This window comes from Pinus tabuliformis, chromosome 2_2 (genome assembly GCF_031772625.1).
Source record: "Pinus tabuliformis cultivar Carrire ecotype Pingquan chromosome 2_2, CPIR1, whole genome shotgun sequence".
NCBI lineage: Eukaryota > Viridiplantae > Streptophyta > Pinopsida > Pinales > Pinaceae > Pinus > Pinus tabuliformis.
The window spans coordinates 813,636,347-813,655,324 of record NC_142300.1 but is presented as its reverse complement, the minus strand read 5'-3'; the positions used below and the strand labels follow the sequence as shown (position 1 = coordinate 813,655,324).

The 18,978-nt window shown below is 38.1% G+C and overlaps 1 protein-coding gene across 4 annotated transcripts; it reads right to left on the bottom strand.

Annotated features, from left to right (window-relative positions):
• Positions 1-11,879: 11,879 nt before the first annotated feature.
• On the bottom strand, positions 11,880-17,901 carry LOC149195439 (uncharacterized). 4 transcript variants are annotated; one of them, XM_089405265.1, is made up of 7 exons: positions 17,302-17,901; positions 16,648-17,126; positions 16,361-16,516; positions 15,955-16,247; positions 15,643-15,803; positions 14,543-15,534; positions 13,868-14,419 (listed from the first exon to the last, which is right to left on the bottom strand). In XM_089405265.1, exons 1-6 carry the CDS (start codon positions 17,426-17,428, stop codon positions 15,194-15,196), a joined length of 1,557 nt encoding a protein of 518 aa, XP_089261391.1. In that variant the 5' UTR covers positions 17,429-17,901; the 3' UTR covers positions 13,868-14,419; positions 14,543-15,193. The 4 variants fall into 4 exon arrangements, with proteins under 4 accessions (XP_089261389.1, XP_089261390.1, XP_089261391.1 ...); XM_089405266.1 differs by having other exon boundaries at positions 17,341-17,901; XM_089405263.1 differs by lacking the exons at positions 15,643-15,803; positions 15,955-16,247; positions 16,361-16,516; positions 16,648-17,126; positions 17,302-17,901 and adding an exon at positions 11,880-12,737 and having other exon boundaries at positions 12,901-14,419; positions 14,543-15,197.
• Between the last annotated feature and the right edge of the window lie 1,077 nt (positions 17,902-18,978).

Genomic DNA, 18,978 nt, shown 5'->3' with positions numbered 1-18,978 from the left:
ACAAAAAGAATTGAACATTGAATGGAAATCTTTTAAAGATGAAATGATTGAACGAGACAGAGACCTGTACCAAACCCTAGCTTCTTGGTCCAAAGAAAACATAAACAACTTCATCTTCACATCTTCATGAATGATACTCTGCTGCTCCATGCATTCATGAAACCCCTGGAGATGTTGAACAGGATCTTCATATTCATTTCCACTGAATCTTGGAAGATACTCATTCCACTCATGAAATGTAAGCATATGATGAGGATAGCCAGTGATCTCAGTAAAATCTAGTGGGCTAAATTTATTGGCTAAGAATGCAGGGATAGCCATTAAATTCCAAAAAATAAAATTCCAAAGTGAAGATCACAGGTGTGAATGTACAACCAACTACTGAAACTTGTCACTCTCAAGAATCAACTTCAAACTTAATAAACCCAGGGAGAAGTATTCTTATTCAATTGTTTTGCAGGTTGTGGTTCTTGTTCTTGTGGAGTCACCTTTTAGAGCCAGAGTTATTGATTTTGTTCAGAACAACGAAATATTTCCTCCTCACTGAACAACCAGAGGAAACTATTGAAAACCCAAGTAAAAGTGTTCTTGTCTTCTCTCCTCGACAACGATGCCAATTAATGTTGTACCTTAAGAAACCAATTTCCTGGCTGTGTAGAAATTGTGCTTAAGACATTAACGATTATGATGATTGTCACTTAATTATATGTTGTACTCTAAAATGAAGAACCTAGGAAATCTGGTTCTTAACCCTCAATACTTAGGTGACAAGAAAATATCAGAATGCCATTTGATTGTTGAATATAAATGATGAATGGAGAAATCTTGAATAAGTCATAGAAAATATGTTGTTTCACACAGCATCTACTATCTGTGACACTTGGAGAAGTTATAGATAATATGATGTCTTACACATAAGCTACTATCCGTAACTTAAAAGAATTGCAGAGGTGGGAACTTCAAGTATAGGAGTCATAGACAATATGTTGTTTTACACAGAATCTACTATCTATGACACTTGGAGAAGTTAAAGATAATATACTGCCTTACATAGAAACTACTATCTGTAACTTAGGAATTGCAGAGGTGGGAACTTCAAGTATGGGAGCGCTCTTTTAAGGGCTTTTAACTTTATTTACACAAGCAAATAAAAACCTGCAGCTTCATTAACATACTTAAAGGAAGAAATCATAAGATGACACATAACAAAGAAGACACAAAATCATACCCAACAATGTATGGAAAACTTTTGATTCTTTCATTGATCAACAGTTGTATCAGGAATTCAGTGGCCTAGTATCTAGGTTCTCCAAAGTTAGAATCTCTTCTCTGTAAATTTTCCTCTTTTTATTCATTATAAGACAGTGGGTGATCACCAAAACTGTCAAACTGCTTAACTATTTTCCTAACTGTCTAGAGTTAAAATTATTACAGAACATTACACAGAGGGTAAAAGGCACCTCACTCTAAAGAACATAGAATAACAGGAAGTAACGGAAGTTAGAAAATGATGATGATAGTTAGCTTTTTGGCTCCGTTGCTTGGTTGCGATGAAGTCTCTCTATAGATGATTTAATAATGATTAAACTGTTTTAATCGTAATAAGTTGTATTTGACAAAACCCCGTGCGTGGACCTGGGCCCATGTATGTATTGGGAGTGTTTTGAGTGGCCAAAACACAAGGAAACCTGACCAATCACCTTCCTTTGGAGTTTTAGTCATCTCCCTCTAATTTTGATTATTTTGCTTAAACAGTGGAATCAACTAATTTACACGGAACATTAGTTTACCACGGAACTGAAAAGGATTAGCAATCTGATTCATAAACCTGTTGGGTCTGCTTTAGTTGTACGTGAACCGTTCAATCACTCATTCAATCAACGGTTCAATCTTTCGGAACTCACGAGACTTTAAACCTGTTTGAATTAAACTTTATCGAGTTCGCCTTTTCAATGCTCTATTGACTCCCATATGGACCCGATGGGAAATATAAACCACCAGTGAATAATCTATCGGGTTCGATTTTAACGTTAAAACCCGATTACTTTTTCACCCGATATCCGTCGGATTTGTGGCCTATGGATCAGACGGCCCAGATCTTCTCGCGGGTACACCGTTGTATCCGATCTCCGAAATAAACCCATTCTAGTTAACTTATGCGATTACCGTTGTATCTGTGGCTTGTTGATCAGACGACCCAGATCTTCTCGCGGGTTCACGTTCAAAGTCGTCCTGTCAATCAAATAAAATAAGTTATTTCCTTTAAACTTTGCGGGGGTAAAGAATGCATGGGAGCTTCATTGGGATTGAACCCCCGCAGTAATTTTAGGCCACACATTGTGGTCAACCATGCTAACGTCACGGTCAACTGTGGGGGTTGAGCCTTAATTAACCTTCGTGCTTATTGTCTCCCCGCAACACACCTCATCGTACTCATCAAGCTATCGCTTGATCGCGCCTCTTAAACCTGCATGACCTTTAGACAATGCTTTGATTTTTCATTTCTTTTAATTTTTATTTCATTTAGTGATAAAACTGGAAATGAGACGTAAATTACAATAGAAGTTACAACAATACACACGGGCTCTCTTATGCTCTCAAGTGGGCAAAGAGGAAATAAATAGAGTCCACATATGGCTCATCACTGTACACGCTGGCCCTCTTGTGCTCTCAGTCTGATTGACCTATCACACTGTTGCTCATCAGGTGGATTTATCCACCACTCAAACCTAAGTAACCAGCATTGGGGAGAGACTCTTTTCCCATAGATAGTTTGTTCCAGTTCGGTAATGAGAGGAGGAATAGTCTTGTTGCTCTTCTAGCCAAGATAGAAAGATTCACCGAGACTTCTATTAGTTTTGTAATTCTAGATCAACCACTCTTCCTATGTCTTTCGCACGTCGAAGTGAGTCATTTGAACACTCTAATACCGTAATTACTAACAGGTATTCAAAAGTAATACACTCTGTGATTAATATGTAACCTCGCAATAAATATTACACCTTGCACAGGTCAAACTAGCTAGCATTATTGCAAGGGTCAAATTAAGCATCCACTAAAGAATGGCACATTACCCTTTAATAGTTGTGATGTATCTCATATTTTGTTTTTATGTACATAGATAGCATGTAATTATTATGTTTTAATGGAAAAATATTGAGTTTTCGGGCTACAAGTTAATACCAACTTTAAATTATTAAGTTGGACCACAAGTTGATAGGGTTTCTCTTGCTCTTGCTGCCGCCGGTGGGTTGTGGCGGCAGGGCCGCCCCTGGTTCTGACGGCCCCTCTTTGGTCGCCATTGTTGGTGCCTCGTCGACATTGTCAAGCAGCCGGAGGACTGATCAGGGTTCGAAGTTTGCAGCTGTGGTTTTGATCGACTATTGTTCTCTTGCATAGCCTGAGGGGCGCTACATCTTTCGGCCCCTTTCCTGCTGACCTGCATCCTTTTACTCGGCTTCGGTTCTGAGTTTCCAGATTCACTGCATACCTTTCGTGCCGCTCTGCTTGGCGTTTCAAGCATTGGATTTGGTCTCTGGTTTTTTTGAACTAAGCAGCGGAGTGGGAGCGGGTCATCTGATTTTTCTCTTTGTGGGGGCGAGGTGGCTGCCCTAGCCGCCTCTGCCCCCGAACTTGCCTCTGCTCTGGTTGGGACCGGATGGGTTCCCTTGTTGTGGCAGATGGTGCTTTTTTTGGTGACTCGCTGGCATTCCATTCCGGTCTTTTGAAGCGTTGAGGGAACAGGGGTATACAATGTTTCGTGCCGCTACAATGGCTGTTTTTTGCTGGGTTTCTCTGCGGGCGGCTGAGGATGCTTGGGGCAGTTTGGTCTCTATCTCTGGTTTTATTACATGCGGAGAGTTTGAGGGGGCGGGGGAGGAGTAGCTACCCTGGCTGCTCTTTCCTCATTTCGTGCCTCTCCGACTATTTTGGGCGGTCAGATTTAGAGTTCTTACTGTTTCTTATTTGTCTCCTCAGGAGCTTTTTTTGCTTTATTTGTTGTTTTGTTTGTAAGGGTGTGGGTATCCTCCACAATACTGTTTTTCTACAGACTGTTTTGGGGTTTTCTTACCCATTACTTGCTGCCCTGTTTGTGGGCTTTACTGGAATACTTCCCTTGAAGTATTCACTTTGTAAGTGGCTTTGCCCACACTACTGCATATGCGTTCAACATCTACAACATGTAATTTTCTGAAATTAATGGAAATTACGGATTTTCTCTTCGGGAAAAAAAAAAAGTTGGACCACAAGTTAATACCAACTTTAAATTACTAAAATGGATCACAAGTTAATATCAACTTTAAATTATTAAGAATTGTTTTTACAATTTGGTTTCAATATTTACCAACATTAAAAATTTAAAACTTTAAATTATTAAAAAATTAAAATTAAAATTTCATTTTTGTTTCTTGTTTTTGGTTTTGTTTTAGACCTAAAATTTATTATATTGATTGAAAACTGTGGCAATCCTTGTATTTGAGAGTTTACAAAATTTCCAGAGGAGAATTTTATTATTTATAGGAATTTTATAGAATTCTTTGAATTCCCTTCGATGTATTTTTGCACCTTTAAGGACAATTGCTAGTTTTATTCTTTATTAACACCATCGTGGGTTCACTCTTGGTTTGGATTAGGTTGGGTTTATTTTATTGTTTGATAACTTGATAATCGTGGGTTTGCAACGATAATTTTAATGATTACATTATTTTATTCTTTGATAACGACATTTTGAGTTCGCGCTAGGTTTGAAATAGCGAAAGCATCCTCGGTTAGCAATGGTAATTTTATTGATTACATTATTATTCTTTGTTAACAACATCTTGGGTTAGCAATGGTAATTTTATTGATTACATTATTTTATTCTTTGTTAACAACATCATGGGTTCGCAATGGTAATTTTATTTATTATATTATATTATTTTTGTTAATAGCATGCTGTGTTCGCTCTAGGTTTAGAGTAGCTTGGGTTTATTTTATTCTTTGATAACATAATCCTCGGTTCGCAATGGTAATTTTATTTACTACATTATTTTATTCTATGATAACAACATTCTGAAAACATTTCAATTCCTTACATTTATGAAGCTCCAATTCTTTCAAGTTATTTAAGTCACTTAGAGAAGTAGATAAGCATTTCAATTTATTACATACATAGAGCCGTAATTTCTTTGAGTTCTTTAAGTTACATATGGTAGTTTTTCCAACAAAGGGCCTACATTTAAGACTTCCAAATCGCTGAACTCTCCAGTTGCACTTGGAAGTTCTTTTAAATTTATACCTCTCATATATAACATTTTTAGTGACCTTTGATGTGCCACCTGCAGATGGAACACTTCAATTTTCCTATATTCAAAGATATTTACATACTCGAGCATGCTTATATTTCTTAGTGTTTCGTTTCACATGGTTAAATTAGTGGAATACTCCAAATAAAGATGTTGGGGTTTAATTAATTTTCAAAAGGAATATGACAACTTTTCCAAAGTAGGGCACCATGATAACTTGATCCGTAGGAGGTTGGTTACATTACAAAAGATTCTGGAAGTCTCTTCAAAGTTGGGAAATTTGATAGTTGAATCTGTTGGACTTCAGTGAAATTACTAAAAGAATTTGGTAGGCTCTTGAAATCTTGGTAGGTAATGAGTTGAATTCGTTGGAGGTTGTTTAACTTACTAAAGGAATATGACAACCTCTTCAAATCTTCGCACTCAAACATCTCAATATGTTGGAGATTATTTAAATTACAAAAATGCCCTGATAGATTCTCGAAATCTTGGTACATAATCAGTTGAATTCGTTGGAGGTTGTTTAACTTACTAAAGGAATTTGGAAACCTCTTTAAAGCTTGGCGCTTAAACAACTCAGTCTGTTGGAGATTGTTTAAATAACAAAAATAATATGGAAATGTATCCAATTGATTGCACTTTTTCAAGCTGATGTTTTAGAGATTTGTTAAGTTACCAAAGCGCTCAAGTAGTGACTTCATTTCTGAGCATTTTCCAGTGCTCTTAATGACTATATAAGACAAAATTCTCATGGAAAATTTGTCAGATTAACCTTGTCCTCTTCGAATGGATATTCAATAGAACGACCAATCACGATCCATTGTAAGTGCTTCAATTTCCCTATACACTTTGGAATGCTCAAGAGGGGTGCCTGAATATTCAACTCGCACAACTTTGTATGTGCCAAAATGTTCGATGGGAGTCCATAATAAGAAGCCACTCTTTGGGACATTATTTGATCAATGAAATAATAGGATTATAAATTGAATATTAAATGTTTGTTTTTTTAAATGTATTTATTTTAATATAAATAAAAAATTACATTTATTTTAACATATTGAATTAATAGAGTTTTTAGAGTAAAAGGATTTTTTTGGGGATGAAAGTCCCTAAAAATTTAGATATGCTTCTCAAATCTAAATTTTATAAAATATTTAAAATGATACAATTTCAAAAATTTTGATGTTAAAAGTATAATTATATTTAAAGATTTAAGAATAAAAATTACTTTTAAAATTGATAGTGAAAATAATTATTATTGTATTATTTGTGAATGCTAATTGATTCATTATTTTTATTTATGCAAAATTAGTTAATTCAAAATTTTATTACTAATTTATAAGGCAATACATTTTCATTCCACTTAGATATTTTTAGGTTGAAATTTCAAATCAACGAACGTATTAAATTTAAATTTAACAACTTAAACAAATTGTTAACCAGTATTAGAGTTTTAAATAAAAATAATGACAGACTTCTAAATTCCATTTTGAATGTATTTGAACCTTCCGTCTTTACAAGTGTTTTCTTGTGTTATAGAAAAATAAATTATTAACTAATAAAAAATATATAAATATTGTTCCAAAATATAAAAAATAAATAGTTATGTGTGTTGTGAAAATTCTTTGGGAGTGATGGCTAGGGTTCTAGGAAGCAAATCTCAGGGTGTCACCACAACCTACCCTTGACACCTAGGGCACTTCATGCATTGTATCTTTTATAGGAGATCGCTTGGTTCTCCCACTTTGTATGGACATCATTGTACTCAACAGTCCCTTTGACCTACTTTGTGGTCAATAGTTGGACATAAATATAATTATCTAATCTTATATTTACAATCAATCAAACTCTTCTTAATCATCCCATCAGCCCATTGTAATTCAAATTCAATATAGTCAAGCAACTCAAGGGTAGGTTGTGGTGACGCCCGAAGTCTATGAGAACCTAGTCTAAACAGGCCTAGAGGAATGTGAAGAGCATGCATCTAGTGGCAAAGTGTATACTTGGGTCGAACAATGAGCTTGACTCTCAACTCCAAGAAGTGCTCAACATAGAAGGCCATCTTTGGGCGCAACCCTCTCGAAGGATTGACCCAGGTGACTGGACGAATTGCCTATAGATGTCCACCCTAATGATCTTGTTCAACTCCTGTATAGTAGGTAAAAGGTGACTAGATGCATATAAGGAATATCAGAAAGGAGGGAGACGATCCAACTAAATGCCCACTGACTCTAAGAGATATGAAACTCCTTAAACCAACATCTGGCCCGCCCCGAGGGAGTAGAATGGGGAATAGTCTCAAAAGAGCAATATGCCAAGTAAGGTCTATCGATCCCTACTCTTTATTGAGTGTGCAAAGCTCCGGACACTATGCAAGAATGAAACGAATCTGAACACTTTCTCAAGTCGAAAGCGCTGAGCTCCAAACTTTGTAAGGATGGTGTGTTGTGGTACTCTCTGTTTGCATCTAATGATATGACAGAGAAGAAGAATCTGGACTCTCTCAGCGGAAGCCCAATTTGACTAAAGTAAAGACGGTCCCCAAATATCTTAGCCATAGAGAACAATGGGACAGATCAAGGTGTCTATGAGGCCCATCTTGGACAATATGCCCTAGAAGTGATGTTGAAACCACTATCTCTCAAGAAGGGCTAAGGATCCATATCCTTTGTTGATTCGAGGCTGAAGCATTGGTCGCAAACTGAAGTGGGGGCCTGAGAATTGCACCCCATAGTAAGTATACTTGTTGGTGATCTCAACCTCCTCCCCTTTGAATAAGAAGTGAAGGTCAAGAAGTTTTCTTCACCCCATTGAAGATCATAACCTTGGTTTTACCCAGGTTGACCGTCAACTGTCGAAGATAAAAAAAACATAGCTAAATCATACAATTGCCTATGTGATCCTTCTAGGGATGAGGATAGGAGGATCATGTCGTCAACAAAGAGTATAATAGATATCAGAACCTGGTGAAGAAGGCAACCTCTGGTGTCGTGGATATGTTCGTGTAGGAATGCCTCCAACTCATCAATATAGATCCCAAACAGGGTAGTGGACAATGGACAACCCTATTTATGGGACAATGAATAACCTTGTTGAACCCCAATGGTGCTTCGGATGAAATCATACATCCCATGAGCCACACGAAGACCACCAATGATAGACTCATATAAGCGCATAATAGTTGTCAATAGGGTCGCAGAGATACCAATATCTCTGAGTCTCTGGAGTAAGGCTTCCCTCAAACCAGAGTCAAAATCTTTCCAAAAATCTACGAAACAACAATAGACTTTCAAAGAGTGGTGTGGTGCCTCCTCAATCACATCACGAAGGGTGAAGATGTGGTTAATGGTTTAATGAGCCAGTTGAAAACTTGCATTCCCCCTAGCTCTTAGTTGTCTCTGCTCATGGTCATTGGATAGCTTCTTATTTAGAACAGTAGCATACAACTTTGAGAACATGTGGTCGTGGCCCAACATGATCATTCAATAGTTATTGGGATTTGTGTTGGACCGTGATTTGTGGATTGGATGGATGATGTGGTGTGACCATGCCTATAGAAAACCTTCACGGACTACATGATTGAAGAAATCAGCCAAGTAGCTAACCAAAGCATGGAAACCATGCTTAAAGAACTCCGCTTGGTAGCCTTCCTTATCGGCTGCTTTGCTGCTGTTCATCACCCAAATGGCCTCTTTAATATCTCTGTCTGAGAATAGGTAACATGAAGAGAGTGAGGAGGTAACATGAATTTGACAGGAAGAGAGTGAAGAGGTAACATGAATTTTGGCATGCTTAGGAATATCATAAAGGTTGGAAGTGTGAGAGAACATGGTTGTAGGGTCGAGGTAAAGCAAGACCAATTGGATGCGAGTAAGTAACAATATTTGAAAAGATCAGTTCCAAGCTTCGGTACCCATGTAAAGGTTAATGCTCAAGGAAATCAGTTTACCTATATCATTCTTATTCCTGTTTCTGCCCCTACTGGTGGTGACAACAACATTTGATTTGGATCTCTTTCTAGGCCTCCTGGTATTGGTACTGCAGAGTGGAGGGGATTTCTGATGAAAAAGAAAGACATCCATGTCGTGTATGCAGCTTTTGAATACTCACATGGGCGAAGAAGAAATCAAATCATTTTTTTTTCATTTCCAGTGTTGTCGCCATAAAACCCTCAGGGTTTTAGCGACAAACGACCTTCAATTAAGGGTTAGAGTGATCAAAGCTACAATAACTTGCAAATACGAGGAAAATGTACCACCCATGGCATATAATTTATTTCTAAACACCACTATTGTTAACATTAAAGTGTCCAGTACTCACAAGGCCAATTTGGATTGATCAATTTGAGTACAGCACTTGATGGAGGATGCAACTATAATTGCTGTTGCTACACACTTCATCTTTCTCCACAACCCAGGCTTTTGATTTATCATTCTGAACATCTTGTCTAAAACAAACAGGCACTCAATTCGGTTGGCAGAAACAGTTTGAAATCTCTCCAGAACATCCGCTACCGCAAGAAGACCTGCAACAGCCCAGTTTGCCTCTTTTATACCCTTCAGCAAACTGTGAATGACGATCGTCCGCTTATCTTTTTCTTCAGGATGACCAGAAATGACATCTCTCTGAAAACCATAATAGATGAATTTATATTAAATATTTGACATAGAAATTGGACATGATCCAGCAATGAATTTCATGTTAGGACAAAAAAATTAATCAATTGAGAGGTTTAATAAGGACAACCCAATCGTCGACAGCTCCGTCTGACAAGAAATTCTTTAGCCTACAGAAGCTTCTGGAGGTCGGCCAACTGACCTTTGGGTGGCACGACATTTTCCCCTCCTATTAGGAAATAAGAAATGAAAAGTCGATATGTTAATAGAAGATAATATGATTCAGAAATCAGATATGTATCGTGTATTTTCTTGCTCAACTGCTGCAGCGGATGCTGTTTGCGTGTTTTTTATAAGGCTGTCAAGGATCCCTGGGTCCTCATCACGTATTGCTTTTCCTCCTCCTAAATCCTTCGTCATTACCTTTATGCATTGCTGTGCTCTATCTTTCTTATCTGGTCGGAAAATCGATCGGAAAATCTCTCCTCTGAAAGCTGCAAGTATTAGATATCATTTTTGGGATTCAACTGTGTTAAGTAAGTCATTCACGTATGACCATTTCCATGAGAGGTAGTCGTAACTGACTAATTTCTCATGATTTTTGAATAGTTCACTTAGCACTCATTGCATCGGGTGATGCTCACAGGGGTGAAGAAGTGGGATTCAAACTAGTGAAATGAGTCACATAGCATAAATCATCACTTCCGGGGCTTGCACCCGGTAACCAGGACTTCCCGGGAGGTCACCCATCTCAGATCGCCTCTGGCTCAAGCATGCTTAACTGTGGAGTTTTCCCCACAATCAAGCCCACTTAGCTTGCTACCCCATTTGAAAAACCTTAGCAAGTATTGTGCCTCATGAACCATTCAAGAAGAGATCCCTTCACTCTTTTTGAATTGAAGTATTAGGGGGTTTACGCAGTGCATTATATTAGATATCATTTTTGGGATTCAACTGCGTTAAGTAAGTCATTCACGTATGACCATTTCCATGAGAGGTAGTCGTAACTGACTAATTTCTCATGATTTTTGAATAGTTCACTTAGCACTCATTGCATCGGGTGATGCTCACAGGGGTGAAGAAGTGGGATTGAAACTAGTGAAATGAATCACATAGCATCAATCATCACTTCCGGGGCTTGCACCCGGTAACCAGGACTTCCCGAGAGGTCACCCATCCCAGATCGCCTCTGGCTCAAGCGCACTTAACTGTGGAGTTTTCCCCACAATCAAGCCCACTTAGCTTGCTACCCCATTTGCAAAACTTTAGCAAGTATTGTGCCTCATGAACCATTCAAGAAGAGATCCCTTCACTCTTTTTGAATTGAAGTATTAGGGGGTTTACGTAGTGCATTATATTAGATATCATTTTTGGGATTCAACTGCGTTAAGTAAGTCATTCACGTATGACCATTTCCATGAGAGGTAGTCGTAACTAACTAATTTCTCATGTTTTTGAATAGTTCACTTAGCATTCATTGCATCGGGTGATGCTCACAGGGGTGAAGAAGTGGGATTGAAACTAGTGAAAAGAATCACATAGCATCAATCATCACCCGATGCAATGAGTGCTAAATGAACTATTCAAAAATCATGAGAAATTAGTCAGTTACGACTACCTCTCATGGAAATGGTCATACGTGAATGACTTACTTAACGCAGTTGAACTCCATAAGTAGTTTTCCGTTCGGAGTTTTCTGTTGGATCCTACACAGGTCAGGCCAACAAAATAAACGAGCACACCGCCAACAATATAAACGGACACAATAAGTAAAGATTTATGTCTAACTAATGACCACAAAATAAGTCAAACAGACTGTTAAGTACATTGATGTATATACAAAGGGGAGAACCAAACGATCTCTTATAAAAAAATACAATACGTGAAGTAAATCAACATCTAGCCTTAGCGGAGAAGATCCATGAACTAATAGGTCTGAGGATCAGACCGATCTCTCCTAACATCCTCACATCCTAAGCTGAATAAATAACACTAAAGTGATATTGATAATTTTTAAATGAAGTAAAAGTTTCAATTACTTTATACAGATAGACAAGTAGTAACAAAATTTTCAGTTCGATCATCCAATGGTCACACCAACAAAATAAACGAGCGCAATGACTGAAAGTAGAATTGAAAATTGTTAAACGAAGTAAAAAATTGCTTCATTCGATTAAAAGTAAAATATTACTATGCCCTTGTAGGTTTGAGGCATTTGTACCTGCTGTGATGACTCATTCTTTTGAAAGACTGGAGTGGTTTCGTCCCCTTGAGGTGCAAACAATTCTGTTAACAAATCTTCATTATTCTCTTGATCCGTTTCTACGAGCTGCTTCAACCATCTGTATTTCCTAGAGTTAACCACCACAAATTCCTCCAATTCACTTGCTTTCAAAAATCTCCAACAGGAACAAGGGCGATAATTATCGCTGTTGCCATCCCTCACCATCTTCGTATCCATCAAAAGATAGCAACGATCATTCTCATCATCAACATCATCTCCTTCTCTTGTCACCCACACATTCCTGAGAATATCTACTGTACGACTTTCCGATAGATGGACCACAAATATGGTATCTTTGACTTCCGTTGGCAACCGATCAAAGTGTGGATCAATATATATTATTTTTATTTGCATTACATCATTTACCGTCTCCTCAACTAAGGGCCAGCCACGGGAATTGGTCCGTAGCTGGATCGAAATCATATATGAGAAGGGTGGAGGTGTTTGGTGGAAGATCAGACAGATGGAATGGCTCTCCCCAAGCAGGTCATTAAGTTTTGATAAAATACTGTTTTTGATATTCTCTTTATTACTCTCTGAAATGGACGGATCCTGGAAAATTTGTTGGTGGAACAAACTATTAGAAAAAAAATTGAGATAAAAACAATTATATGAATGATGATTATATACTTATCATAAAAAGTCATTATCTAAAATTCACTTTATGAATGATGATTATATACTTATCATAAATGTGAATAGATGGTATGCTCACCTCCTTTGAAATAACTAACAAAGACGATGATCCATGGCCATTACTTTGAATTTCTGCCCATCTCTTCACCAACTCTTCGCTTTTCCTGATGGCCACAACTTGTAATGTGTTCATCTTTGCCATGTGGTCCATTGATTTCCCTTCTAGCTTGGGGCACTCACCCAAAGCTAGAAATTGCAATGAGTTTAGGTAATGGAAATCTTCAGGGAGTTTCTCTAATCTCTCGCATCCATTCAAATATAGCTGTTGCAATGAGGTTAGGAAATGGAAGTCGTCAGGGAGTTTCTCTAATCTTTTGCAGCTACTCAAATGTAGACGTTGCAACGAGGAAAGACAGTGAAAGTCATTGCATAACTTTCTAAGCTTGCTGCAATCTTCAAGAACCAACACCTCTAAATTTTTGAGTTGACCAAAACCTTCCGGAAGCTTATGTAGTCTTTCACAGCCAGTCATGTCCAGCACTTTGAAACTTTCTAATTTACCAAACCCATCTGGAAGCTTCTCAAGGCTAGCACAACGTTTAAATGAAAGATTTGTAATAAAGAAGAGGTTACAAAACCCATCGGGTAATTCTTTTAGAGTACCACAGTATTCCAAATTCAAGGCTCGCAAAAGCTTCAGTTCTCCAACGCTTAATGGAATACTTTCTAGGCTATTACAATTGTTTAAATTTAATTCAAGAAGGCAGGTTAACTTTCCAAAGCCGTGGGGAAGATTTAATAGGCTGCCGCATTGTGATAAATTCAATGATGTCAAAGATGAAAGTTTCTCGACACTATCTGGGAGTCTTTTTAATTCTGAGCAACTTTTCAGTACCAGTTCTTGCAGAGAAGTCGACGATCCCAAATCAACCGGCAACTCAGTCAAACTTGAACAGCTATCCATTTTCAGTATCCGTAAATACCGAAGCTTTGAAATTGAACCTGGCAGTTTCTGTATGGATTTGCAATTTGAAAAAGATAGTTCCTGCAAACCATTTACTAGGTCACCCAATTCAGGGAGATTTTTCAATTTTGAAGAGTTGACCAATCTTAGTATTCTCAAATGTCCAAGTTGTTGAAGATGCTTGGAAAAGATTTGAAATACATGAAAATGTGAACTTCCATCAAATTCCATGTGTCTCAAACTGGAAGGCATCTGCAAGTTATGTGCTTGATACGTTACAATCATATGAAACCATTTAAAAGTAGTAAAACATTTACTTACGTAGAATCAATTTTCTCAGGAAAAGTGAATGGGAAATAGAATCACTTGCCTTGGATAGCTTGAAGTCATTGGGTTCATAACTGAGGTACCTCAATTGCTTTAACTTTGACACATCATGAAACGGAAGCTGGGGAACTTTCGCTTCAAAAAATACCAACTCCTTAAATGTTTCACTGCACTTGCCCTCCACCTTTGCCAATTTCCCAAGTTGAACAACTCTCAATGATTTATGCATTAAGTTGAGGGTTTCTACAGATATTTCCAATGCATATTTATTATTACTTAACCAGATGCCTTTTATCTGATGAGCATTCTGCATGCCATTATAGAGTATAGTTAAATTAAAATAAAAAACAAAGACTGTATAAACAAACATGTATATCGTTCATAGATTTGTTACCTCCTCTTGGAGGAACTCCTTAAGTTTGCTTGTTACCTCCTCTTGGAGGAACTCCTTAAGTTTGCTTGCACTCGTGAATGTCTTTCTCACTTTCTTTCCTTTTGACTCTTTCCTTGACATTTGGCGAGCAAGTGTTAAGATGACATCGTGTACACTTGAAACGCCATTTGTGGTTCTAGTGACAAGTGCTCTGCTTTCTAATATTTCCAGTTTATCTTGTCCCACAATATCTTCCACACTGTCCGAAGCCCATCCTTTGAAAAATGAACAAGAAGTCTAAAAATGGATCTTTACAATCAGGGGGAAGAGCATCGTAGGCAAAGGCGTAGGGCATCTCCTCAAAGGCCTCACTCGACCATTTATCTTTCTGAAGCACTTGTGTAGAATAAGCTTCCTCATTTTTTGGGCGACCTATGAATGGTGCTGTTAATGTTAACACGAGGGGAATCCCGCCACATTTGTGTATGATGTCATTGAATTGGTTATAGTTTATTCCATCCTTTATTTCCTTCTTTAAAATAATCAATGCTTCTTGATCCTGAATGCCCTCCATCTTATAGATTTTGGGTTCTGTACACGGCCTTGGGCATGCATTCTTCACATTTTCGTCACGTGCAGTAAGGAGGAGCCTCACCTTCTTTGCTCTACTCATATCCTGTGGCAAAAGCTTTTTAAGCGCATCTCCCTTCAAAACGTTATCAATGTAATGAAAGCTTCCACTTTCTCTAACCTTTCTCCCAGCTCTCGCCGTCCATCCTCATACGTGCTAAAATTTGGAATAGGCTGTCCAGGTTCCATCAAATTTTCTAATATCTGTTTTTGCAATTTTTCTATAACACCAGTTGACTCTATATCTTCAAACAGCCGAACCTTGGAATATCTACTGCCCCCAACTTCTGAAACGACCGCATCTGCAAGAGTGGTTTTACCCATCCCTCCGAAACCATGGAGTATAACCGTGACAGCATTCTGGTCACCTTCAATTTCCAAAAGATCAAGAACCTCTGTCACCGACTTTTCGATTCCAACTGTTGAAACAGTTTTCAACATCAGATCCATATTTAAGGTAATTCATAGTAAAATAATATTAATAATTAACTTAAATATGAAATAAATTAACTTAACAACACATTTACCAGCATGTGTAGGACATTTTTTCGACAAAGGGGACCTCCCCTTGCACTCGATGGCGGTTAAAACACGAAAACCGATTTCGATATTAATTTGCATGTATTTGACATTTAACTTCTGGCTAATGTCACTCAACTCGGCTTTGTTTTTGGACGTTAAGAAGAAGCTGCAATCAAGCAATGAAATTCCATGAAAAACACTCTTTCATATCTTTGAATGTGAACCGTGGGCTCTCGGTGCATTTGACTATGACAACAGCCTTGTACTTTATACAAAGCGTGGTAAATAAGATGAACCACAGAATATTGAGTATTTACCTTTTCCAGGTGGAACGGTCGATCTGAGTACAGCACATGATCGCCCCTTCAACTATCAATGCTGTTGCATCTTGGATTACATCCTGCGTTGCTTTGGGGCTTTCTTTGAATCTTTTAACAACAGTGGCCACATAACTCATTTCTTTTATAAGAGCCCAACACTTTTCTTTGTTGGTGGAAAGATCGTCACATCTTTCCAAAGTATATGCAACCACGAGAAGTCGTGCAGTAACAACGCTTACCTGCCATATATCCTTTAGGAATGTGATAGCAGGTCCAGATATAAGATCTTTCTGAACACCATAAAAAAAAAATAAAAAAATTGGGCTTTAATATGATTATGCTCGACTTTCAGTTTTAGTTGTTGCAAGTGATGAACCTCTCAATGAGGACTAATTATACACACCAATTTAGAAGCAAAATCTAATCCCGATGACAGTAACTCCTTAAAGTTCTTCAAGTCGGTTCCCCATGACAATATGGCATTTAATTTCTTGAAGCCTGGAACATCAGGCCAAGGGAAATTGCTGGGATTCGATGCTTTTTTATTTCGAAGCATTTCCTAAGAAAAAGCACGAAATGAATTATATATTTCAAATCTGATATCACACAGTAATTATAATACTATCGAATAATATAATTCACAATCTAATTATAATATAATTCGGATGGATATGAAAGATTGTGATGTACCTCCTCTCTCAGTTTCAAAAGCTCAGATATGTGCTCCATAAGGTTATCGAGATTGACATCCACTTTTTTCTCGTCGATTTCCTCAATATCTTTATGTAATATGGTGTTAATGACATCTGATTTAGTCGCACCTCTGGAAGAAGAAGAGGACGAATCATCATCACACCAGGGGGCTTCTGAAACGCTAAGATTGACATCCACATCTTCTCCCTCATATTTCATTGAAACAATAGAACATCCCGAGGATGAAGGTTCATTGCACTGGGGGGCTCCTGGTACATTGAGATTGACATCCACGTTTTTTCCCTCAGATTTCCGCAGAAGATTCAGAGATTCGGAGACTGGAGCTTTATCGCACTGATGGGTTCCTGAAACATTGAGATTGACATCAATATGTTCTATCTCATATTTCATTGAAACAACTTTAGAATATCCAGGGATTGGAGCTTCAGTGCGCTTGGGAGCTCCTGGAAGAGTTTCTGCACAATCACAATCGCCATCAGCATCAGTATTATAATTTGCAGAACCATGCGCTGATGGCCGCAAATTGTAGCAGCAGAAGGGCCTTCTGTGAAATGACTATATTATTCTTAATAATAATATCCATAACATAAACAAAAACATTCAATCTGTTGCGCTATCAAAACATTGTACCTATTGTATTATCAATTGCAGAAGGCCAGCTCCGAGTACCTGCTGAAGTGGGATCTTGTCCCTTTTCATCTGATGAAGCTGAAGAAAAGCAGGAGAAGCGCATGCAACAAGAGCGTTTGGTTGCCATTTCTCCTCTTGAACACACAAAAATGAATGATGGTAGAACCAGACTCTTGCTCTTGGCTTACTTATGAAGAATGATAAACAGCAAATGGAATGTTTAGGCCAAAGGCGTTCTGTTAAGGGACGGATCCCCACCGACCTTAGTCCTCTGTCGAAGGCCACTCACAGTTAGCCAGCTGTTCATTGAGCAGCCCTCGTCTCCCAGGCAGGGCATGGCTGGACGATGCGCTGGTCTGGGGTTCCACACGCGGTTCTTCGATTTTGGAGGAATCGCTATATTCAGGAGCATAGAAATATTCAGTGCAGGACGGGCAGTAAGCTTCAATACACAAAGGAAAAGAAAACGTCCTCGGATGTCTGACGTCTCTTACTCCCTGAGTATTCGGTGGTGGATATCAAAGACCTCGATGGCCCTAACAGAGCCAAGTACTTCAACGAATCAGCCGGGCTTGGGAGAAGGAATCAGGGTTAGAAGGAATCAGGATGGCTTTCCAGGTATGTAACCCTACTCATCAGTAAATTGTTAGGGTTAAATTTGACAGGTAACCCTATTCATCAGTGAATTTTTTCACTTTTTCAGACGGTTTTATTTTTTAACTGCTTTTCACAAGATTTTTAGATTTTTAATATTTGCTTTTACCCTGAGTAATATTTTTCATTTAATAACATAATCAATAAAAATTCTTCTGGAAATAGTGATTTTGGATATCGGTGGATTCACAAACCTGGAAGATTAGGATCAGGATAAAAGGAAGTGAATAAATTGTGTTTTTCTCACCCACAGATAAGCGCACTAGAGCATCCTCCTTTAGACGGATGATCCTACAAGACAAACAAATAAAATCTAACCGGACTGGGACTATCATTTACTTAAAACTAAAAAAACCTTCAGAGATCAAGAAAGGAAAAATTATGGCTTTAATAAATCTACGGAATAGGTTGTGTAGAATTTTCATTTCGAAATGGCTTTACTAGATATACAAATTGGCCTGCTTGTAGACTTTAGTTCTAAATTGTAATCTCCTCAAACACTGGTATGTAACAATATATTTATTGGTTGGAACTGTCATTTAGGGTTTTAATACTTTCTAGCATTTTCAGAGGTTATAAATCCATGGTGATGCTCAAATGCTCAAATGAAGGATTTTGGAATTGTTATTCATAGTCATGTTTAAAAAGAATAATCTGACGATAATAGGAACTGAGGATTTATCTGGGTCCCTCCGCCCTTCACATGGCGTCCCTTGCAGGCGACCTCGGCCTCAAGATGCAGATTATGTGCGTCGGCGAGTTCAAGGGGCGGCCTGATTTCCATCAAAACTTAAATGATGACACCATTTCAAGCAGAACACAACGTCCATGAATTTGAAGCGATGTTTCTAGACGCGAGAAAGATAAAGAAAGGGTACGCAAATGGCAATGTTTATGACAGTCTACAGATGACAGTGCACGCAAAGAAATCATTGTTGCCTTTCGCAGTGAAGCAAGAATGCCCATTCCTGCTTTTTGGATGCCCATGTTGCCCACAACCCCAGTACAGCCTTGTGCAAGGAC